Source organism: Mytilus californianus, unplaced genomic scaffold, assembly GCF_021869535.1.
Source record: "Mytilus californianus isolate M0D057914Y unplaced genomic scaffold, xbMytCali1.0.p SCAF_26, whole genome shotgun sequence".
Classification (NCBI taxonomy): Eukaryota; Metazoa; Mollusca; class Bivalvia; order Mytilida; family Mytilidae; genus Mytilus; species Mytilus californianus.
Window position 1 is genome coordinate 1,331,648 of NW_026262675.1, and position 26,598 is coordinate 1,358,245.

The 26,598-nt window shown below is 31.9% G+C and overlaps 2 protein-coding genes across 15 annotated transcripts in view; one reads left to right on the top strand and one right to left on the bottom strand.

Moving 5' to 3' along the window:
• Nucleotides 1-1,829: 1,829 nt before the first annotated feature.
• Nucleotides 1,830-14,012, bottom strand: LOC127732652 (calmodulin-beta-like). Its single transcript, XM_052241768.1, has 5 exons — nt 13,970-14,012; nt 10,058-10,148; nt 4,610-4,828; nt 3,568-3,816; nt 1,830-2,056 (listed from the first exon to the last, which is right to left on the bottom strand). Exons 1-5 carry the CDS (start codon nt 13,979-13,981, stop codon nt 2,016-2,018), a joined length of 612 nt encoding a protein of 203 aa, XP_052097728.1. The 5' UTR covers nt 13,982-14,012; the 3' UTR covers nt 1,830-2,015.
• Nucleotides 14,013-19,058: 5,046 nt separating this feature from the next.
• LOC127732641 (dedicator of cytokinesis protein 9-like) overlaps nt 19,059-26,598 on the top strand; it is a 401,298-nt gene continuing 393,758 nt past the window's right edge. For all 14 annotated transcript variants that reach the window (XM_052241743.1, XM_052241732.1, XM_052241742.1 and 11 more), the window contains exon 1: nt 19,059-19,225. In XM_052241743.1, coding sequence (XP_052097703.1) covers nt 19,127-19,225 — 99 coding nt within the window. In that variant the 5' untranslated portion in view covers nt 19,059-19,126. The remainder of the gene's footprint in view (nt 19,226-26,598) is intronic.

Sequence of the window (26,598 nt, forward strand, 5' to 3'; positions counted from 1 at the left end):
CCTTATATAGAATCCTGGGTTTTGATTGGGTATAGCTGGTGTATTTTTTCATGTATTTCATTTAGTAAGATTAAAATTGTTCATATTTCATTATCACCGCTATATATTCACAAGGATCTGTTTTTATCTCACCTTTCCACAGGAAATGTGAGCTTTTGCCATCACTTGGCGTCCGTCGTCGTCTGTCGTCGTCCGTTGTCGTCCGTCCGGTGTAAACTATTTCAAACATCTTCTTCTCTGAAACTACTGAACCAATTCCAACCAAAATTAAGCTGAATGATCCTTACGTTATTTGGATAAAGTTTGTGTTTTATTTTCTGTTTCGTCAAAAAACATGGCCGCCATGGCTGAAAATTGAACATAGGGGCCAACTGTAGTTTTTGGCTTATATCTCAAAAACTAAAGCATTTAGAGCAAATCTGACATGATGTAAAATGTTAATTTTGTCAAGTTCTATCAGCCCTGAAATTTTCAGATGAATCTAACAACCCATTTTTGGGTTGCTGCCACTAAATTGGTAATTTTAAGGAAATTTTGCAGTTTTTTGTTATTATCTTGAATATTGTTATAGATAAAGATAAACTGTAAACAGCAAAAATGTTCAGCAAAGTAAGATCTACAAATAAGTATTTATATGACCAAAATTGTTAATTGACCCCTTAAGGAGTTATTGCCCTTTAAGGACAATTTTACACAATTTGTTTATCATGTTTTCTAACTTTACAAAATCTTCTCCTCTGAAACTACTGAACCAAATGAAACCAAACTTAAGCTGAATGATTCTTAGATTATCAAGAATAAAGTTTTTATATGACCAAAATGGTCACTTGACCCCTTAAGGAGTTATTGTCCTTTAAAGACAATTTTTCACAACTTGTTAATCTAGTTTGCTTACCTTAAAAAATGTCTCCTTTGAAACTGCTGAATCAATTTCAGCCAAACTTGGGATGAAAAAGTTTCAGAGTACTAGTATAAAGTTTTTATTTTATTTCCTTTTACCTCAAGAAACATAGTCACTATGGCTAAAATGGAACATAGGGGTAAAATGTATTTTTTTGCTTTTGAAGAAAAATGACAGATACAAAGAACATTTAAATGTCATTTTTAAGCCACCCATTAATATATATTGAAAAGCAAAAATAATCATTGATGAAAGACTTAAGCAAAACATTATAGGTGAGCGATTCAGGCTCTTGAGAGCCTCTTGCTTGGATTATGATAAACTTCATCAGATACGATCGGGACTACACGTTTGGAAAGCCCAAATTTTGATGAGTTTTTGAAGGCATAAAAACCAAAAGAGTCTAAACAAAACATAACATGTATTGCTAAGTTTGCATTTAGTTCGATGTAGTGTACGCTTTACCTTGCTACATGTATTGTCAATTAGGAACCGTTTGGGTGTGCGAGGTGTAAATAAGTAGTCACCTGAGTCTGATTGGTGACGTTAAATTAAATACACATGATGAAGTTTTTCGGGTTGTGACGAACATACACGCTTGCAGCTTCTCTTGGTGATGGGCATACGTTGAGTATGCGGGATGTATGGAAACGGGGAATGTTCAAACAAAGAAACAAAATCCCGACCAAAGAGCAAAAACAGCCCAAAGCCACCAATGGGTCTTCACCGCAGCGACAAAATCCCGCCTGCGGAGGCTGGCTTCATGTGGTCCCTAAACAATAATGTATACTAGTTCAGCGAAATGGACACCACACTAAACTCCAAAACAAACAAATGAACCAAAATTAAAAAAACACACAAGACATATATTTTGCCCACTGTAAAGCCCTATTCAACACTCCAGAAAACGCCCATATCATCAATAAAAATAAGTCCACACGTCAGTTTTATTGTGCAACATATGATTAACAATGGTTTATGTTTTTTAAAACATTATTGTCATAATAAATTTACCCCAAATATAACTAATCTTTAGACTCATCGGATATATAAGCAAACACAAATATTGTTGAATAAATAATACTAATCAGCTCCAGCAAACATTGAATACTTCTTAGCTGTCATTGTCATCGTCTTTTAGCATGGTCTCAAATTCTGAAATAAAAAACAGCTTCATTATAAGTAATGAAACAGTTATCTAAATGATTTTATGTACAATTATATGTTAATTTGTAAACTTATCTTAACTTATATCCACTTCATTTGAACTTTGGTGGATAGTTGTCTCATTGGCAATCATACTACATCTCCTTTTTTTATATTATATTATGTGCTCTATTTGTACATTTGATAAAATTATATCCGTTTTCGACATTGATAACATATAAACTCAATCATGGACAGAACTTATTGTGTTCTATTTGTTCAAAAAGAAACTGGTCAAAGGTACAATCATAAACATTATAATCACATTTACCAAAAATTACATTCACAAACAAGAAAACAAAGTTTCAGTATAGAAAATTAGGATCCCAAAACTTCGAGCTTAAAAGAATAAAACATCAAAATTACATATCAACACGACGACTGACTTATAGAATGAATAAAAGAAAGAAACGCACTGGTCACACGTAGCAAGTTGGTTCCCTTTCCTCATACTATCAGGAAGTTTTTAACAAAAGACCTTTTAGCTCGAAATAGTGTGCGTATTATATGTCTTTTTGCCTATCTTGTTTTTTTTTAATGTTTAGGTGATATAACCTTTAAACTTGGTGGTTCTGTATTTGATCAGTTCTCAGTTTTTTATTTAATTCTTCTGTTTTCGCTTGGTCTCAATTATTTGAAGAAAAAAAACATTTTAGTTAATTAAACATTATTTCATTTTTATTCCATATGGGAGCTATACTGTTTACTCAAAGCTTTTTCCTAGCTTTATATCATGTTAAATATGAGTAGTTGCATGAAGACTATAGACAATGAAAACAAAATCTTCCTCTAATTTTTTAATAATTATACGCGAATGTCAACAACAAAAACAAAGATTTTTTTCATTGTAATGGACAACTTGACAAAAGATGGATTATATGTGCACAATTCTTTCTACTGTTCCGAAGTTTTGGAAGGATGGATGGCTTTCTGGTTAACGTCCATTGGCAAATTAAATGCATATTCAGGAGGAGAACATATGATTCATAATGATGAAATGTTTGTAGAGATTCTCAGGAAGAAAGAAAAGACGTTCGCATTATCCTTTAGCTTCACTTTCCGCTATATAGATGATGTTCTCTCACTAAATAATTCAAAGTTTTTTTACTATGTTGAACGCATCTATCCCATCAAATTTGAGATAAAGGATACTACAGATACAGTTAATTCTGTCTCATATCTTGACTTATATCTAGAAATTGACAATGAGGGTTGGTTGAAGACAAAACTTTACGACAAAAGAGAGGATTTCAGCTTTCCAATTGTGAACTTTCGATTTCTATGTAGCAACATTCCAGTTTATTTTCGACTGAGCTTGGATGCCCTTTTTGGTATCTTTCGCCTCCCTTTAGTAGACCTTATGATATTAGGGAAACATTTATTGGCTGTGTATATTTTTTACATTGTTGATTAAAGACATTAGGAAATAAACGCTAAGAACCTTCCAGACTGAAGCTTACCTTCAAAACCTACTCTGTGGTCTAAATCTGCACCCAGCACCATTTGGTACAATTCACTTGGTTTGACATCTAAACTTAAACATTCCATGGCGTCTTGTAGGTCAGAAATCGTAATGAAGCCGTCGCAATCTTTGTCGAAGTAGTTAAATGTTTCCCGTAGCTCCTGTCTGTCCTCACTTAAATCCGATTCCGCAAAATCTTCGTGTTTCAGCATTTTTATCACGTCAACGAAAGAACACTTTCCGCTGACTGAAATAGTTCAGATGTTTTAATGAATTTGTTATATTGAGTTAATATAAGACATTTGATGGTAATGTTAAATTTCTTCATGTTATTCCAACTTAATCATTTTAAAGCGTTAACCATTCAAAACACCCTTTTCTGGCTATGATATTTCTCCAGTTTTAAAAACTCGCAGATTTTAAAGTTTCTGAAATAAAAATTGTACTTCCAAATTCCTACTTATATGCGATTACCAACGGCAACTTAAGACTAAATTTTTAATCAATCTTAAACTGGGCTACAAGCATTTCTGTGATTAGACTTCGCGTACGCGTGTGTCAAGCCTTGTGTTGTTCATTTGAAGTTAACCAACATATAAATGTAGGGTATATATAGTTTGTTAGTTATAACGATTGTCATACATTTTATGATGACAAACACGTAAGGTAAAAGCGGTAATTTTTAATAAATGTCTTATCTTGGTGTTTTATCTTAGTGTTTTATCTTGAACACAGTCTTTGTTGGTGATAAAAAAAACAATAATCATATGAACATGTATTTTAAAATATGAAAAATAAAAAAGCAGCTTTAACATCAAACTTGCTGAACATCTTACCTTTAGCATTATACACACTTTCGTTTTCTGACCGAAAGTTTAAATCCTACACTAGACCCGCTAACATTTTGAATTAGACCTGCATAAATTACCAGTTTCTCAGACACATGGAGTTGTAATAAATGGACAATTTATAATGTATCTTGTGTCATTGGTTAAAAACACGCTAAAGATTACATACTATACAAGTATTGTTTTACTCACTACCAGAATTCTTCATCAACATGCCGATTTCCGCTTCCGTTGTACTAAAACCTAGCTGATTTATAACTATCTTCAAGTCTTTTGTTGACATTGTCTCTTCTGTTTCTGTTGTTTCAGGTATGCTGTTTGTTTTTAACAGTTGTGAAATATAACTGTCTGGCTTGATATCTTTTGATGATGTCGATGCATTTGCACAGAGTTCGAAAACCTGTCTGTATACTAAAAGAGAGAAAAAAAACTGAATATTTCAATTTCTTTCACCTCATTAACTTAGCTTCTTTTTTTGTTTTGATCTTTCCATACATCATAGTTGATAAGCAATAATACTTAAGAAAGCGATTGTAAAGATTTGTGGTACTCTATTTACTCAGAGAGTCTCATCTCTCTATTATCAGCTTGATCAGTTAATTGTATAAAAAGGCAGTGAAAAACCCTGGAAATGTTCTTAACCCTGTTACGACAGTAATTGTGTTGTTCGTGTGACGATTGGAATAAACTTTTAAACTTTAATAACGCAACACTTAATGGTGAGGGTGGTAAAGGGTTATTTTCGTGCAACGTTTTCGGCCTTTTTATTTCACGTGTTTTCGTGTTTTGACGTTTTATTTTCTCGTTTTCTCATGTTTGGTTCGACGTGCGTGCTTCGTGTTTCCCCTTATTCATTTTTCGTGTTTCGTGTCGGTACTCATAATTTCTCGTGCTTGTCCCGCATTTGATTAAAAAGTAAACCGGGACAAATTCAAAGTCAGCGCGGATATTGTTTTAAATCATTCTACATTTGCAATTCTATTGTATATGTATGGTATGTAATAAAGTCAAGCAAATTACAATGAATAATATTTTTTTTTCAAATCAGATGCAACTAGCGGACGCTAAAAGGTAACCGCAGGGTCTTCATGTCCATTAATAATGACTCCATTATCTCAAAGAACGGCCGAGTAATAACTTCTAGTCCTTTCTTTCATAATATTTACGATTTTATTTCTCGTGCATGCTTCGTTTTTCCCGATTTTTATTTTCCGTGCAACGTTTTTGCGATTTTTATTTCACGTACTTCCCTTTTCAGACACCCCTTTTACCACCCTCCTTAATGTGATCTAAAGATCAATTTATCCTTATTTTGAAACTGAAAGGAATAATTGCATCAGTTTGAAACTTAACATGTCTCATATGATTTGTTTTTGTTTTAGTATGGCCAATCTGTTGAGCTTAAACATTGAATAAGTGTCAAAACGAAGCATGCAGAATTAACTGTTTAAAATTCTCGAAAATATAAACTGATATGCTAAAATGTTCTTGATATCAGAAATGTTTACGGTCAACATATCTGTAGTTGTATCCAATTTATCCTGATTCTTTGTCCTTCAGGAAATTTGTGTCAATGGTAGATCTTTGGTAGTATCGATATCTGATTGATTGTTTAGACTCGTACGACTAGGACTTTGATATATTGTATAGAGTTCTTGACTATTGTTGAAGACCGTAAGTTTACCTTCAAATGATATTGTTTGTGTCATTGGGTTGTTGTCTCATTGACCTATTCCGGACAAAATTTTTTTTTATTATAAAGATAAAAATATTAAATTGGCAACCCCGCAAAGATGAATCCTTGAATGTCGAGTGTCAATGGTAGATCTTTGGTAGTATCGATATCTGATTGATTGTTTAGACTCGTACGACTAGGACTTTGACATATTGTATAGAGTTCTTGACTATTGTTGAAGACCGTCAGTTTACCTTCAAATGATATTGTTTGTGTCATTGGGTTGTTGTCTCATTGACCTATTCCGGACAAAACTTTTTTTATTATAAAGATAAAAATATTAAATTGGCAACCCCGCAAAGATGAATCCTTGAATGTCGAGTCCCTCTAACTCTTGGGGGTTAACAGGTGTGGGTGCGCTGTGGTATTTTTATTCAGTTAAAGTAAAGTCATTTGCATGGAGATATAACACTATTTCAAACATAAAAACGTAAAATAAATAAACATTTTTAATGATATTTGAAGCAACTATTTAGATATACAAGCACTAATACAGTATTTTTAAATTCTCAAAAAGTAAACAATTCTTAAATAAATAAATAACGCAATAATATTAAATATACAACAAATGTCAGTTAAAATAAGAGCACAATTGCAAAGACATTTTGAACATTATATATACATTATTAGAAATTACATTGAGTTATACAGCTGTAATGCACTGGATGTTGGTGATGAGCATTTTTGTACTTTATGTATTTATTACATACAGAACAAATCAAGGCGAGTATCACTGTCCATATTGTTTAAATCGGTTAGTGAGTGTGAGTTTGTCTGGGATACAAAAAGTTCATTAGCACTGGTTAACCTGTGGATATCTATTTTGAAGTACACAGTCAATGTGTCGTTGAGGAGAACAGATGAATTTAATCTTCTTTGGAAGAATCTATTAACTGTAACGATTGTATCTTCATGGAAAAGAGCAAATGGCGATGAACGCAGTGTCTTTTTGGTCATAATTTTCTCTAAGCTACAGTTGATCAGCGATGATTCAATTGTGGAGTTGACCTGTGAATAGTTAGAACAGGATAGCAACTTGGCGCTCAACTGGTAGTTTTTGCTGTGCCCAGTAGTACCACTTGGTTTGATGATCATACACCATTCTATATCGTGTTGCATTGTACCAAATATAGTAGGGCTGTGTATCTCTTTAGTAAGTTGACTTATGTTGTATACAGTCCACAGATACCCATCATCACAAGGTTCCAAAGTATGAGTAGACATTTCAGAGTTTTTGTTAAGGAGAAGTATGTCTGCTTTTAGTACATATACTAGTATTATAACATCCCAAAAATTCACATACAATATATAGGGCTGTCAGCTTGTACTCAAAATTATTAAGGTCCTTGATCTTAATTTCTAAGAGAAAACCGACTTTTATGTTTTCTAATCACATTTATTTTTAATTAATGTTTGCGCAATGAGTACAATTTCTGGCTTCATTAATAGATATGATAATAAAATAAAGTTAGAATTGTTTGGACTATTCACTTTTAATTATGTCCAATCATTGTTTTTTAATGACGGGTTTAACCTAGTTAGAAAAAAGGGGAACACTTTATTGATTAATCATTTAATTTTTATAATTGGTGATAGCCTTTTAATTAGGAATATATGCGCTTGTATTAATAAAGAACGAACACAAGGGGGAAACCAAATTTTATTTCACTTTAATTTTCTTCATGGGGTTATAGACGACCCTGACCTACTAACCACACCACCACATACGTCACCCTTCAACCTAATATCTAAAGAGCCTATAGAAGCTACCATACTATCAGAACGGCCAAACACTCCGTACCAGCAACAACACCGAAGTTGGAGCAAAATGAAAGCAAAAACACAAGCAGATCCAACCCTGCAACAATAGGGACGATAGTCCGCAATATCCTAAAGGATAGCCGGATCCTAAAACCCACATATCAGCATTATCAATTTTCCTCATAGACTTGCATTTACAAATTGAATGTAAACTATGGTCATTTGATAATTTTGATCGTAATGATTATGTTTTTCTGATTGATAAAAATGTTGTATCAATTAATTTCTTCAAATTTTAAGTAATTCACATTATTTTATTATATTCATGTTATCTATAAATAATAATGAAAGAATAAGATTAATTGAGATAGAAGAAAAAATTCGTACCCTGGCAAAAACCAAGTTCGTACCCTGACCATTTCGTACCTCATGAAATATTAACAGTATACCATTTCGTACCTCATAGAAGATTAATGTGTATACCATTTCGTACCTCATGGAAAATTTGTATGTATACCATTTCGTACTTAATGGAAAATTTGTATGTATACCATTTCGTACCTCATGGAAGATTTGTATGCATACCATTTCGTACCTCATGGAAGATTTGTATGCATACCATTTCGTAACTCATGGAAAATTTGTATGTATACCATTTCGTACCTCATGGAAGATTTGTATGTATACCATTTCGTACCTCATGGAAGATTTGTATGCATACCATTTCGTACCTCATGGAAGATTTGTATGCATACCATTTCGTAACTCACGGAAGGTTTGTATGTATGTCACTTCGAACCTCGTGGAAGATTTATATGTGTTTCATTTATTTGTTAAAACAGCCTCAATGACTTTTTATTGTAAGGCGACAGAGGTCACGAGAAATATCTAAAATTCAAAATGTAAGCAGCTATGAGATATTATATAGGAATAAAGTCAACAAACGATTTTTTTTTAAATCTGTAAAACTGTAATTAAGATATTTATTTCAAATATAAGCTGGCGCTTTAGTAACAGTTCACATTTCTGCCGATAACATTGATTTTTTTTAAATTTGGTATAAACTTGTAACTAAAGACACGCGTCATACTGACGTGTTGTTTTAAAAAGGTAGCGTTCTATTTAATTGGATTAAAAATGTTTATTGAATACACGTGCCATTTGAAATTGCAACATGTGCCTAAATATTGATATATTTAGAGTTGAAAAATTAATTAAGGATAAATCCTGCAAACAAACAAAGTGTAATTAAAACTATTAAAGTTTTCAAGTGCTGCTTAATCAAACCAATCATCGGTCTTTATAAAATTCTTACGACTGGATGCATTTTATTTATGTTATATTAAAAAGAAATTAAAATCATCTCAAAATGTTTTATATCTTAAAAAAATGAGAATTTTTACAAATATATGATACGAAATGATAAACATGTATTAAGTCCATGAGGTACGAAATGGTAGATGAATTTGGCCAATAGGGTACGAAATGATTTTTATCGTGGGTACGAAATGGTAAATGTTGGGTACGAAATGGCAGAGGTACGAAATGGTCTAGGTACGAAATGACTTGCTACCGTTTAAATGTGCGGTCGTAAACAATTTGTCTTGTAACAAATGCAAAAATGGCAAGAATCATCAACTTTCGTCGTTTCGTTGCGACAACTGCTAATTATTTTCTGACTTTCCAGGGTTATTAGTGACTCCAAATGATTTTTTGTTTCCCTTATTCAAACGGCATGTACATTTTATTTTCATTAAAAAAATCATTTATACTTCGAGTCAAGAAGCTGAAATTTAAAACGATGAACACCTCGTTGGAAATATCAATCGATAAGATACTATGGCTGATTTTTATGTCTTTGTTTTTATGTTGCAGTACCTGTTATTTCCTTTTTACACTGACCTTGCTTTTTGGAACACTTAATCTGAAATAAAGTCGCAATTAAAGATGATATTTTTTGTATGGAAATAAAAATTAAGGAGATGTAGTATATTGGATGTGAACAACTATAGGACCTTAAAAATTTTCATATTTATTTTTTTGGCATAGTCGTGGTCTTGACATATAAATGAAACCGTCATCGAACTACCTCTCATATTGTTATACGTACCATCGTACACTGCCTGGGAATATTTTATTTTTACCTTCGTATTCCTTAGTGAAAACGTCAGTTTGTGGAGTTTCGTTTATTCCATCTGAAACTGCGGAATATGGGGTCTGTCGTTTTTCAGAATTCTGAAATAAAACGTACTGAAATGTCAGTCTTGCTACAAAATCCTTTATGGTTTCAGTTGAAATTGTGAAAATTATCTAAATTATAATTCATTTGGCTGCATTTTTAGCTCACCTTTCCGGCAAAGGAAATGTGATCTTTTGCCATTACTTGGCGTCCGTCGCCGTCGTCCGTCGTCGTCGTCGTCCGTCCGGTGTAAACTATTTCAAACATCTTCACCTCTGAAACTACTGAACCAATTCCAACCAAAATTAAGCTGAATGATCCTTACATTATTTGGATAAAGTTTGTGTTTTATTTTCTGTTTCGTCAAAAAACATGGCCGTCATGGCTGAAAATAGAACATGGGGATAAAATGCAGTTTTTGGCTTATATCTCAAAAACTAAAGCATTAAGAGCAAATCTGAGGTCGAGTTAAAATGTTCACTAGGTCAGGTTCTATCAGCCCTGAAATTTTCAGATGAATCTAACTACCCATTGTTGGGTTGCTGCCACTAAATTTGTAATTTTAAGAAAAATTTGCAGTTTTTGGTTATTATCTTGAATATTATTATAGATAAAGATAAACTGTATACAACAAAAATGGTAAGCAAAGTAAGATCTACAAATAAGTTTTATATAACCAAAATTGTCAATTGACCTTTAAGGACAAGTTTACACAATTTGTTAATCATGTTTTCTAACTTTAAAAAATCTTCTCCTCTGAAACTACTTAACCAAATAAAACCACACTTAAGCTGAATGGTTCTTAGGTTATCTAGAATACAATTTGTGTTTTATTTTCTGTTTCCTCAGAAAACATGGCCGCCATGGCTAAAAATAGAACATAAGGTAAAATGCAGTTTTTGACTTATATCTCATAAACTAAAGCATTTAGAGCAAATCAGGCAAGAAGTTAAAGTATTCATTAGGTCAAGGTCTACCTGCCCTGAAATCTCAGCCAAATCAGGTATCTGATTTTTAGGCTATTGCCCCTGAATCCATGATTTTAAGGCAATTTTGCAGTTTTCGGTTATTATCTTGAATATTATTATAGATAAAGATAAACTGTAAACAGCAAATAAGATCTACAAATAAGTTTAATATGACCAAAATTGTCAATTGACCCCTTAAGGAGTTATTGCCCTTTAAAGACAGTTTTTCACAATTTGTTCATCTAGTTTGCTTACTTTAAAAAAAAAATCTCCTTTGAAACTGCTGAATCAATTTCAGCCAAACTTGGGCTGAATGAGTTTCAGAGTATCTTGTATAATTTTTTTATTCTATTTCCTTGTACGTCAAGAAACATAGCCACTACGGCTAAAATGGAACATAGGGGTAAATTGTATTTTTTTGCTTTTGAAGAAAATATGACAGATACAAAGAACATTTAAATGGCATTTTGAGCCACTCATTAATATATATTGAAAAGCAAAAATAATCATTGATGAAAGACTTAAGCAAAAAATTACAGGTGAGCGATTCAGGCTCTTGAGAGCCTCTTGTTTTTATTACGAATGAAAATGTGGCCAACCAACTATAAATAGAAGAGATGTGGGATTCACCTATACAACAACCCAGCAGAGTAAGACGAGATGCAATGGAAATCTATATATAAACAACCAGATATCTGACAACAATATATACCCCCTAAAACCCTTTTATATGTAATATTCTGCCGAAATATACACAAAAAAGAACTTATTTGAATAAACAGCAATAAATGTCCTTTCCTAGATTTAGATATTTCAGTTTGACACTGTAAAACTCTGCACAAACACTAACAACATAATGGACGATTTTTCGTTCCCTATTGTTGATTTTCCTTTCTTTGGACGGTCAAATTTATTGGCACCACCTTACGGTGTTTATTCATCCCTACTCATTCGCCCATGTCTGAAGTGATGTTTTTGATTTCAATGAACGTAATCTATGTATTACTGGTAAATTATTAAGTCAATGATTTCGTTACCACAAATTGCTTTAAATCTTTACTGAATTCTTTCATCATTACAAAGATTTGGTTTGGAAAGTTGACTGTACCTGTTGAAGACTTATTACACACGGGATGTCACATCTTAAATTTTACGGTGATGTTGTCTACCGAGCCCGTAAATTTAGATACCACCCAGGTAAACTTATCGATCCTTTAAATAAACTTATTCTGAATGGTTAACAATTCAACACTGTAATTAGATCCTTGAATATTGTTTTATATAAACTTTGATTTTGTTATAAATGAATTAAAACCAATCTTGATATCATTGTTATATACATTTGTACATTCACGGTCCTACAATCGGTCGATATCTATATTTTGGCATAGCACAAGGTCATGTTTTCTCTTACTGTTAATGACGTCTTTACGCTAAATCCATTGGATGTAGGATGTGTACTGATTGATATTTTAGTCTTAGATACAGTTTTTTTTTTTATTTATTATAGTTGTCATTGGCTTTAAACTATCCAGTAACGTAACTGCAAGTGTTCTTAGATCTGTTCTTTGTGATTTTGTGTTTTTGTTCAGAGTTTTTTGTGTTTTTTATCGATCTGTTACACCACTGACCAAAGTTAGGGGGAAGGTTTGGCGATAGCAAACATGTTCACCCCCACCACATAATGTATATCATATTCGTTTTTCGTTTACTGTTTTGTACATAAATAATTCTCGTTTGAGTAATTTTACATTTGTCATTTCGGAGCTTTTTATAGCTTACTATGCGGTATGGGGTTTGCTCATTGTTGAAGGCCGTACGGTGACCTATTGTTGTTAAATTCTACGTCATTTGGTCTTTGGTGGAGAGTTGTCTCATTGGCAATCATACCACATCTTCTTATCTCTATATTATAGTTATTGGCAAACACAATTTGTAAGACTCCAACTTTCTCACAAAGTTACTATATTTAAATGCAATATCTTATGTTGTTCTAAATTAAAACAAGTACTTTTTCATAATAGAAAATGAACTATTGAAGCCTGGTGTGTTTCGATGTGATTTAAGACGTTAAAGATTGTAACCAGTTTACATGAAACAATATCATAGTGTATATAGTCTCGATTTTAAAGTTTGCGCCTTTTATTTAGAATGAATATTGACGTACTTTCTTCTCAATTTTGAATGTGAAGTTAGTGGTTGGTAAAAGATGCTCTAATATTCGAAATACACTTTATTCTTGTTTATTGTATTTCTGCAAACATCGTGCACATTGAATGCCGCGACAACTTACTTGTAGTTTCCATCAGTCCGTGTGGGAAAGAGGATCGTTCAAAGAAAAAAATGTACTATGAATAAAATGAGTTGTGGATATACCTCGATGGTACAGCAACCCGCCCAACATCACCATTGAATTTAAAAAGACTTCAAGAGGCCAACTGACATACGGTCTTTATTCAAAATATGCCACGCTCCCCTTTGAACACCTTGGATGTTACTGAATATTTTATTCCCGTTAAAACTTTACTGTGAATATCATTCTCGAATGTCATATTCTTATTACTGATTGCTAAGACTATGTATGCATGTAAACAGTATCGCGAAATGAAGGCGAAGACTAACCAAATATTCCAATAGTTTCATCACTGCGGATGTAAATAGTGGACAAAAGTAAGCACAGGGTATCAAACTGTAAATTGTTTTGAATAAAGGGATGCATATTGCACCATATCTAACCACGAATCGGACGTTCATTTTTCATATTTTGTAAAATGCTATTAAAATATATATTTAGATATTTTGTAAATGGCTAGTTGTTTTAGGTCTTTTGTAAACAGTCATTTTACAATATGAAAAGTCTGAAATTGCCTGAAACTTACATACTGCAAATGTTATTAACAAAATCTTACCGTCGAACTCATGTCGGACAATTTTTACATGATAAAGTGTATATTCATTCATATATGAAGTTGAACAATTTTTGCATTGTGTACATTGTCTGTACAAATAAAGAAAACGGTAAACGGTATACATTTGGATGGGTTATCTTCATAATCTATATCCTATATCATTAACATTTAAACACTGTTTTTATCTTCCTTGCAAACCAAGCATTGTACCAGTTATAATATGTGTACACGACAATCATTTAAAGACGTTTTCAAATAATATCTTTCACTGTACAGAATTGGATCAAGACATATTATGAACTTTTTTTAATCTTCACCTTTTTATTACAGTATGTACTTGAATTTGGAGTAAGAGACTCGCAACTCTACTTAAAAAAACTACACCACTAGAAATCCTGCTTAATACACATAAAACTATACTTCATATACTTTAAAGTGTCAAGTTAGTACCAGTCATAGTGTCGGGCTCATTACACATTGTGATTTACAGTAGTACCACGATGTTAAGTAGTCTCCTTTGTGCTTTGGCATTTCAAGGAATCCTCTTTATTTAATGATAGTTTTTGTGTCAGCAGACTGGAAAGGGTATAGGTTAATTAGTCGTTTGACTTGTATGCAATGTTATTTATCAAATCATTTTCGAAATTCTTTTGCAAGTCTTTTTTTAAAATATGGATTATTTTATCTTGTATGTATATCTACGGAAGCTTATTAGCGCCACACAACTTTTTTTTTAATACTTCTTCCTATGTTTGCGTTATAACGCAAACCTTTGCGAAATAACGCTAACCTTTGCGAAATAACGCAAACCTTTGCGTTATAACGCAAACCTCTGCTTGTTTGGATCTAAACAACCATACACAATCCTCAAACGAGAGCTTACTTTGGAAGTATATTTATATTTGGCCATAGCTATATTAGCAGGGTTGATTTTTTATATTCTTCGATACAACTTCAATTTACTCAATTTTCTTTGTAATATATATATACATGTATTATCATGTATATAATTTTTGGGGCCCTGTATAGCTTGCTGTTCGGTGTGAACCAAGGCTCCGTGTTGAAGACCGTACTTTGACCTATATTAAATGGTTTGATTTTACAAATTGTGACTTGGATTGAGAGTTGTCTCATTGCCATTCATACCACATCTTCTTATATCTATTATCCAACTCATTATTAGTCAATGATATGTTCTAAATATTCAAGCATTTTTCTTTGTTATGAGTACAAAGGAGGATACATTTTAATGTATGCAGCCTCCTCCATTTATAACTGCTGCTTCCTTTGAATCTTAAATAAGAAATAAGATTAAAAAAAATGTTTGCGTTATATCGCAAAGGTTTGCGTTAGGTTTGCGTTATTTCGCAAAGGTTTGCGTTATATCGCAAAGGTTTGCGTTATAACGCAAACATAGGAAGAAATATTAAAAAAAAGTTGTGTGGCGCTAATACGCTTCCGTATATATCTGGGTTTACTATTAAGGTTTTAGAATGGAAACACTGAGTAACATCTGAAGAGAAAGAAGATAAACTGGGTTTCGGATTTATATACTAACTGTTCATGTTTACTTTGTTTGGTGTTATATTATTAAAACCATTTGTATTATTGTTACCTCATATTTTTCCAATTAAGACCCCTCCAATTAACGCCTTAATGTTTTTCTTGGAAAAATACCAAATATAACACCAAGAGTAGATAGCATAATCAGAAAAAAAGGTACATAGCAAAAAAGAATATGAGGAAACGAATCAAACTCAGATATGTATGGGAGTTAAAAAAAAGAAGTCAAAGATCACCAAACAAAGACTAAATTTATTTATATCCGAAAGAAATTCAAGCAGAATTTTTGTTTTGTTAAAGAAAACTCCTTATATATGTGTTTTGATAAACACTCAAAATTTTCCAACATCATTCAAAATGGCAGTTTTTAATAAGCTTCAGTCGTTCATAATTTTGTTTATTTGGTTTGAAATAAGCTACAGATATGTCAGAAATTCAAAGTAAACCCCGGTAGTTGTAATACTGTGCATTTAAGTAAATAATAAAAAAAACTGAATAAAAAATCTGTTTTGAAAATGGTTCTGGTTTGAAATATATTTTTCGGAAACTAATACTACCTATTTCCGATCCTACAAAAATTTTCCAGTTGGGAGGGGGAGGGAGCAGTTTCTTTGTCACTATTTCGATCCATCTGCTCTTCGACTTCGAACCAACATAAATTTTCTACCGGGTGATAGAGAAAAAGAATAAATCTTAAAACTATCAGAGCTACCAAAACCGGTGAAAATCATTTAGATCTTATAAATGCAGTTTTGTTTTTAAATTATCATGTTGAAATTTTATCAGTTCATAGCTTTTTTAAGATGATCATAATAAACTTAGGACCATTTAGAGCTTTGTGCCTTGACATTTCGTATGGATACCTGTCTATTGTTGAAGACTGTATGTTGCCATCTAGATTTTTTTATTGTCGTTGGACTGCTGTCTCATTTACGTGTTCCCCAATATCCTTTTTTCATATTACCAGAAGTTTATTGCTAAGTCCATTATTTGGGATTTTCCCTAGTAACTGACTTCTGAAATTACCTCTGTCCTTCCCTTATTCTGTCCTTTTGCTTGTAGATCTAATGGCAATCACTTTTTATTCATAAGTCCTTAATGTTCAGTTACAAGTAGAGTTCGAGTTCATTACTGGTGACCTTCTTTTCACGGAATAGGTCCTCGAACTTAGAAAAAATAAATAAATTTGTACTTACCAAACTTTGTTCGTTATAAAGTAGATGAAATGATACTTTATAAATTTCGTGCTTTCCTGGATTTACCTTCATCCGGAAAGCTCAAATCCACTGATGATGTTCCTGACTTTGGAGAGGTACGTTAATATGCGGCAGGGTTAAATAAATTTTTTTTATATCTCAATCCGCTCATCATTTGGTCTCGACAAGTGGATTAACAAAACCCGATCATACAATAATATACAAGAACAAGAGTGCACACGCTGAAATGTCTCGCCTGGTTTACTTATAATTAATGATTGAACTTATGTTGAAAGTCTGTAATATGAAGATTTTACTACATAAACTAAACATTATCAATGATCCATGTAAAAAGTAAAATGACAAAAATACCGAATTCCACATCAAACGAATGGAAAACAACTGTCATATTCCTGACTTGGTACAGTCATTTGTAAATGTCATTATCAGGCAAGGTCAAAGGAACTTGTCAGACAGACGTGTACATTTTACAATCATACAGTACACCAAATATTGCTTATAGCATATGAAAAACAGCCCGAATTTCAAAAACTGACCAATGAACCATGAAAAATTGTGTCAAGGTCATATGAAAACTCCCAGACAGACATGTACATCTTACAATCATTCCATACAACAACTATACTGACCCTAATGTTTATAGTATCTGAGAAATAGACCAAACAACAAAAAAAACTTAACATTGATCGATGAACCATGAAAATGGGGTCAAGGTCAGATGAAACCTACCGCAGTCTGACATGTGCATCTCGCAATCATTCCCTACACTAAATATAGTTGGAGCGCCGAATATGAAATGTGCTTCGGTCAACGCTTTTACATTCTAATAAAATTACACAAAGAAGCGTTCAATTTTTAAATGAAGATCCACCAACAAATATTCAATGTAAAACGATACATGCACTTTTCATTCGACCCATTTTATAAGAAAAAACTATTATTGTTTATAAATAATCATAAAGGAACGAAGACAACGGCAAATTATTGTTTCAAATTGGTTCGTTTTTATAGAAATTAGAAAAGCCAGGATTGGAAACAAATGACGGCTATATCTATGGACTCAATGGCGGCCAATCAAAGTATAAGGAGCGTTTGGGTTTTTGTGATACCCGCAATCAATTTGGTCCTCCTTTTGACATCTACAAAAAGGAATATTGAACGTGAAAACTATACAAAGATTGCCAACTATGGTCAGCATTCATCAAAATTTCAATATTTCATAAGCTGACAGTGGCAATTCAATAAGATTCAGTGTAGTCCGGAAGGTTTCATTTTCAAAACTCATAAAGGCTCCCGTAAATTCCTTTGATTTAAAAAATAATAATGTGCCGGACTGTTCATATAATTAAACACGAACAGATCGGTTGGTTAGGAACCACAGGAATCTATATATACAAAAAGCTTAATTTGAAACCAGACACTCTACTGTGAATGTCAACCGATATTGACAAACATAAAGCACAGGACATATAGACATAAGATATAGACATAGATAAGACATGACATACACACAGAACATAATACATAAACATGCAAAAATATTAATCATATACAATGAAAAAACTTGGCGGCATACAAATGTAAAAAAATGCACTCATGCAGTTGTAAAACTGTTCAAACATAACTTTTTAACAAAGAAGAAGCACATATAGATATAAGTTAGGTGACATATTCTGCCATTCCTGGTGTTAAAAGGTTTTGTAATTGTAAAAATACCTTTCTCCTCTAAGTTTCTTTTCATTTTTAATATGATGGCGGTAGTTTAAATTTTTCCTAAATTTCCCCATATGTTCTCTTTTGATTACGTTGAAACTTGAAACATTGCACTGAATTTTAGCGGAACAGTTCATATTTTGCCAGAGCCTAAAACTATATGTTATTATATGTCTCTGATCTTACTAATAACTAACTAAAACTGAATGCTTCCGCTGCTAGCATTAGACTTCATCATTGCTAATGTGTTGAATTAAATTAATAGTGTTTTATAAACTGGGAAGAGCACTAAATATCATACTGGAGACACAAATGAATCGCATCCGAATGAATTTTAGCAAGGATTTGTATAGTATATTATACAATACAAATCCTTGATTATAGCTAAATAGAATATAGAAAAATAATGAAATTATCTAATAAGCATAAATTCTACTTTGGAATTTTTTTCAATATTCTTCATTAGTTATGCCCCTCGAACAAATTTAAAAAGGTTTATATTGCAGTGTGCTGATCGAAGTGGTACGTTGTTGTATGGAATTTTTTTTTTGTTGGTAATATGTCAGAATATCAAATTGTCTCCCTTATATAAAAAATGGTCGAGAAAAGTTTACAACTTCCGCGATAAAAAGTTAAGGGTTTAACGCCCATAAAAGGCGATTCAATGGCAGAGAGAAAATTTAGACAACATATTCTCAAAAGAGGGGATGCAGCTAAAATCCGAGATGAAGTTGCCCAGGAGATGCGAGAGAACATTATTCAAGTAAGTTGACAGCAAATATATTTTTTACAAATGTCAAAATAATCAGATAATATTGACAGTAGAAATTATTCAGAATACAATAGACATAAGACAGGTTCTGTAAATTGATAGTTTGAGCTAAATTATCAGCTAATTAAAAGCTTGATCCAATACAAGTTTGAAAAATTATATTATATTTTTTAAATGGAATTTCAGTTTTCATTTTTTTTGGGAAGAGTATCCTGGTGTCTTCGGTTCTCGATAACATAACAAACAAGTTGATCGTATCGCAAGTAAAGCTAATAAATATGCCCAAGTTTGTTTGTGTTATTTTATTAAACACTTGCCTTTATTTTCCCAAAATCCCGAAGCTTTCCCCGTGAAATAGTCCGAGATTACTCTGACGTCCAATGGCTGTTTTGCCAGACAAGCACGGCCTCAGCTTGTCTGGCAAAACAGCCATTGGACGTCAGAGTAATCTTGGACTACCCGTGAAACACAGAACAAAAAACAAAACATTTGTATTTTTACACCTTTATGACATGTTGAGCACTGCATCATCAGTTCTCGATAGTTTTCAACATCAGTGCTCATTTAAAGACAACTCGGACCACTTTCGAAGACAATTTGGACTAGTTTGAAAGACAGCTCATACATTGTCATACCAGCTTGTGAAACACTTGTCAGACTAGAGGCTTTTACATTTGATATGATTTTGTTTATTTTCTAGATTTGACTGAAGTTGCATTATACATATATACATGTATAACATTTGAAATTAAATTGTGCATTGCAAAGTATAGACCTCCAAGAATTTCGTTTGAATATTCTTAAAAGGCTTGAATATTCTTAAAACGCTTACCGGTAGGTTATCTTTTAAAGTACATGTACATGTATGTCTGTGAACCCAATTTTAACAGATTTAATGCAAGTCAAATCATTTTTTAAACAATTAAATGTTTTCATATTTCTTTAGACATGTTAGAAATGAAGTAGTCATATGTTATCAAATAAAATTATATTACATCATTTTTTACTTAAATCTTAGAAATTTGAATGAACAAGGATATCAATTGGATCCGAATCTTAATCAAACGCATATGATACATCATTTATAACGAAGTTATTTTTAATTTCATTAGGAATAAATTATTAGCTGCTATCTTTCAGTGTATCTTTTCCTAATGGTTACATCAAAATTATTTCACAAAGTTCTTCTTTATTGTCATGCTTCAATATGTATTTTTTATGTCAAAACAGAAAACAAATACCGTTAACGTTATTCAGGGGCAAGATTTTTAACATTATTCGTTGTGAAGGTACTTCCATTACGACCCTCTTTCAACTATTTCTGTGTTGTCTTCATACATTGTAGGCACTGGCTACGGTTACATAAAAATGTAACAATAATAAAAAAATTATTGTTAAATTGGAAACTAATTGCCGGAATGCATGGTTGGGTAAGGAACCGATTAATTACGAATGTAACAATAATATTTGTGTCTACGGTTACATTGCGTTATTGTTACATCGTCATCAATGCACTGCAATGTACGATGGGAGTAGTAATATCATGAATTTGTATTAAAATAAAACTTGAAAACTTTTATTTGAAATTTACAATATTGCATACAATTTTTTAAATTTTTATTTACAATGACAGTTTCTACAAATCCAGTATGTTGTTTTTGGAGAATGCAGCCATCACAAACCAGTGATGAGGCATTGTGCACGTCTGTATTGCATACTGTACAATTCCATTCTGCACTTTTTGAAGTTAAAAATATTTGAGTCTTGATTTTGTTTTAGTTTCGATTCAAACGCATCCCAAGTTTTAAATTGTTCACCCAAAACAAATTTGGTAATAGGAATCACTTCATCCATTGTTCAAAGTGTAATGACAGTAATAAGGGTAGGTGTGCAGTTAAAAACATAGAAGTGAACACTTTTCTGTCCTAGTTCTTAACAACGAACCCTTGAAATATATTTTTCGCCTTTGGCACTACTAAACTGTAGCAGTATCTTTTAGAAAATCAAAACTTAATACTTAATTATATAAGGGTATTTAAACACTATTTGTTGAATATAAATAATATTATTATTATTATCATTATTACAAATATTATCTAGTACATATCGAAGAATTAAGCAACAAAACTATTGAAGGTTTCAGTTTAACAAATCTAGCTTACATGTACATGGCATTCTTTAATGTAACAATAACGCAATGTAACCGTAGACACAATTGTTATTGATATTATTTTATTATTGTTACATTTCCATGTAACCGTAGCCAGTGCCTACATTGTAAGTGGTCCAAATAGTCTTTAAACTGGTTGGAGTTGTCTTTAAAAGTGGTCCAAATAGTCTTTAAACTGGTTGGAGTTGTCTTTAAAAGTGGTCCAAGTTGTCTTTAGATTGGTCTGAGTTGTCTTGGTCTGACTTGACTTTGGTCCAAGTTGTCATGTAATCATATGTAGTAGGGTACTGCTGAATATGATTTTATAATATCTTTTACTCTTACAAGAGACTTACATGTACAAATGATGTATAATGCAAGAGATTTGCAACTAGATGAAATCTCTTGATATCATGTCATGTATTTGGCCCTCAATCATGAATTAATTGAAAATGTAACCAATACTGGTTATATCAGATGTAGAAGGATGAAGGTGCATGACTGCTCACTTGTTCATTATTCTCATTGTGACATCTCTTCTGCGCTTATAAAAGGTATGCAATTTTTAAGATTTGGGTCTAGGAACTGTAGAATCAAAAATTTAAACTTTTTTATCGAAAATCACAAAAAATATAAAATAATACATGCAATACCCTATTAAGAAATCATTTAGAACTTAATGTTTTGTAACATCATGCATATAATTTGTTATATAAAAAAAGAGGTACATGTATCAACCATAGCAACACCAGTCTTCTTTCTGTGACTTCAATGAATTTTGTTGTCAATTTACGACTTTCAATGGTTATAAAAAAATTAAAAAATGTCTGTTCATGAAAAAGAAGTGTATGAAAAATAATATGACAGCTGTTAGCTACATATACACCTATACTTAGATTTAAAATGGAGTTGCCAATCTCTTGTATGATATGTCTCTGTTGTTTCCCTTGAAAAAATATATCCCTAAAACTCATGATTGAAGTTAAATAAATTAACACAGAATATTCACCTATGTGTTTTTTAATCATGCCTTTAAAGCTTTAAACTGAATTTTCAAGTACAGGTAATAATGCAGAAACTGAAATTACATTTGAAAAATGTTAAACAGAGATAATTTTTTATACATGTAGCTCATTCAAACTATTCTCAATTTTATTTATTACATTGTATATAGCCAAATCAAGCTATATCAGCTGATATTGTACTGTATTTATACTGACCATGTTTGAGACTGACACCAATATTGGTTATATCAGCTGATATTGTACTGTATTTATACTGGTTAAGACTGACACCAATATTGGTTATATCAGTCGATATTGTACTGTATTTATACTGGTTGAGACTGACACCAATATTGGTTATATCAGCTGATATTGTACTGTATTTATACTGGTTGAGACTGACACCAATATTGGTTATATCAGCCGATACTGTACTGTATTTATACTGGTTGAGGCTGACACCAATATTGGTTATGTCAGCTGATATTGTACTGTATTTATACTGGTTGAGACTGACACCAATATTGGTTATATCAGCTGATATTGTACTGTATTTATACTGGTTGAGACTGACACCAATATTGGTTATATCAGCTGATATTGTACTGTATTTATACTGGTTGAGACTGACACCAATATTGGTTATATCAGCCGATATTGTAGTGTATTTATACTGGTTGAGGCTGACACCAATATTGGTTATATCAGATGTAGAAGGATGAAGGTGCATGACTGCTCACTTGCTCATTATGCTCATTGTGACGTCTCTTCTGCGCTTATGAAAGGTATGCAATTTTTTGAGATTTGGGTCTAGGAACTGTAGAATCAAATCTATTAGTTTTGTCAAAGAAATTGGCTGGGCTGATTTTCATGAATACTCATTACTCATGATCTTACTAGTTCACAAAACGATGAATGTTTCCTATACAAATTCTTGTGAAACTTTGAATTACAATGTATAAGAATCAACAATTATATATATACTGAAGTTTCTACCAAGTCTACAACCTTTGATCAAAAGAAACTTTGTTTTTCAAATCAATCGATTTGTTTGAAATGCTTTTAAATTTTTCATATTGCTAGTAATCGCAGTATATATATCACGTTCATGTACAGAGCAGGACATTAAAATATTCTTGTCAACATCATATTGAAATCCATCTTACTTGTTTATTCCATTTCTGCTAATATTTTCTCTATTGATGTTTTTATTATGCCCCCGCCGTAGCAGTGGGGGCATTAAGTTTTACCCTTGTCCGTCTGTACGTACGAAATTTGGTGGGGACACTTTTACCATTCTTCTTCCCTTTATAAACATAAAAATTGCTGAATTTTTCGTTTCCGTTCTCTAACTTTTGTTTGTTTCAACCAAATGTTATAAAACTTATACACAACCATTCTAGAGTTATGTGTGTTTACAAATAGAAAAATTGCTGAATTTTTAGTTTCTGTTCTCTACTTAAGTTAGCCTCAACCAAATGTTATGAGACTTACACACAAAACTCAGATCAAGTTCAAATTTGGGTAGCGTCACTTTTACCGTTCTTCAGTTATGTCCCTTTATAACTACATGTATATGATATGCAAGCGGGGGCATCATCTGTGTCCACATGTGGACACTATCCACATTTATTTCTTTTCAATACAGAACTACATTTTTGTACTTTGCCAGTACTGTCTCTATCTATCTATCTTCGTATTTCCGCACTCAGTCACAACTTTGACTAAAATTACGTCTCATTTCATGTGCAGTAAATTCAGAAATTATTGCGTTCATTTATTATCACAATTTTTGAAGAATGGACAAATATGTGAGATTTTAATTACTGGTAGATTGCCCAAGTATTTTCAGGAGTGTGGTCTACTGACAATGGACCCCAAGTGAGAGCATTGGTCATTACTATTTTTCTAAATAGAACATAATGAATTCATTTGTCAGATGTCATGAAAAAACCCATGCATATGTTTATTTTGCTCTACTATGCAAGATTTAAGCCAGACTTTATAGTTATACATTTGCAAAATAATGAGACAGTAGTGAATCATTTTATCCTTTAGGTCTTTGATACACCTTCTGATAAGATCAACCAGTAAGTGATTTTCCCTTCAAACTTTTAACCTGCTTTTCAATCAATTAGCAAGATATTTGAAAGAATTTATGTAGAGCTGAGCAAATTGATATCTGAGAAGTTTAATTTTAACATTTCTTTATACTGCTTAATGCCTACAGCTATTCTGGGAAACACAATGAATTTATTCGTGGGGAATACAATAAATTTATTGGTTAAGTTTAAGTTTTCAATCTATTCTTTCAAACAAATATGTTTGCAATTCTGCCCTTCAATTGGCACCTTAATTGGTAAATACCTGGTAAAACAGATTTACACTATCTGTATTTGTTTCTGAATAAAAATTCAAAAGTCAAAGAGATATTTTTTTCTTGATCAGCCAAAAACAAAAAATGGTACAAAAGAAGAAGGTAAAAAAATATAGACATTGAACAAAAAAAATCATATTAGTAAGATGAAAGCTCTACTATATAGCACAGTGCCTGTCAATCATAATAGTTAAAATTCAATATCATCCTCATCCATTTCAACTTTTCTTGCTAGTCTACTTGTTGAATGGACTGGTGAGATGACATGCCCATCATTTCTAAAAAAAAATTACGTGGTTTCCTGAATGTAACATGGTTGGAAACAAGGTACATGTAGTCAAAATTTTCAGGCTAAGATTGGGGTGTGTGTAGTGTTTACAAATAGAAATAGAAATGACAAATTCCTTTGATTAAATAGATCAAAATATCATTTGTAAGAAATATAACATTATGCTTTTGCATCAGGACTCAAGAGAATTAATATGTCATTGTAAAGCATTTGTTTTACATATATGCACATTGTTCAGAATAGTTTGTTCCATACTAGAATTGTTATAGTATCATGAACCAGAGACAAAGTGCAGATTTCATTAGTTGATGCATAATTAATTGTCAATAAAACAACTACATGTAAATTCATTACTGACTGGTTTGAAGAGCTTATTTAGATCTGTGTTAAAACATTTTCACTTTTAAATGGTATTTTATTCAATTAGAAATCCACATACCCTTATAATTGCAAATAGATTCCCCTCCTTAGAGTTTAGAAAAATGTTGAACTTATTATACTGAATTAATTACTTTTTTTTAGGTTCTTGGTATCAGGTATTCTTTTTAACATTTGATATTTATAAGGAAGGTGGTTTTTTTTATCATTTTTTCCGTTTGAACCTTAATTGGATTATTTTAAAAGATTAGTTGAAACAACACTTTATTTGTTATTTCAATAAAAGGTTTTAAATAACAACAAGGAAGCAAAACTGACTAAATCATCTATTATTTGTACATCTATATGATTACTGACATTTAGTGTTACCAAAAAATCACTGACCTTTTCTGAACTGTGTTTACCAGTTACATTTTTGTACATGCAGTTATGTAAAATGATAAAGAATCACAGTTGATTGGATTTTCAGATTTGACTTTTGTTTTTTTGTATTTTGATTTGTTATTAATGGACAGAAGAAATGGCATTGTGTCATCTAACTAGTGCAGTGAATACATATTTTTTGGATCCAATTTTAAAGGTGAATTGATTTCATTATTTCAAACAGAGTTTCAATTTGGATTATAATTATAGATAAGTACTGTACAAGTAGAGCATTGTTATACATTTGTAGAAGTGTGTATAAGGTTTTTAAAAGTCATTATCTTATGAAAATAGAAATGTTTGTATAGATTTGAATGATAACCTTAGGATATAATGTAGACTTATTTTCTTGTTACCGATAGTTCTAAGCAGAATCAGTACCTTATGTGGTTTTGTTTTCCCTACCTCCTCAAATACATGTAAAAATGTACATGTATGGTCCTTGAATTAAAATTGTATTGTAGCATGTACTTATGTAAGCGTACTTTCATTCCGCCGTGTATTTATTCCGGGTAACTGTTTTTCACCAGAGAATATTGGATGTAAATAGTGTGAAAGCGTCGATCTTGATATTGTTGTTTTGTTTATATTAGACCGGTTTATTGTTTACATAAATAAATAGGTTAAAATTAAAATAATTTTCAAGGAACCAGTTTAATTAATCTGAGTCAATCTAGTAAATAATATTGATGATGACGAGGAGGATATTTTTATAACTCTTAAAATACGTTATCAATGATCAGG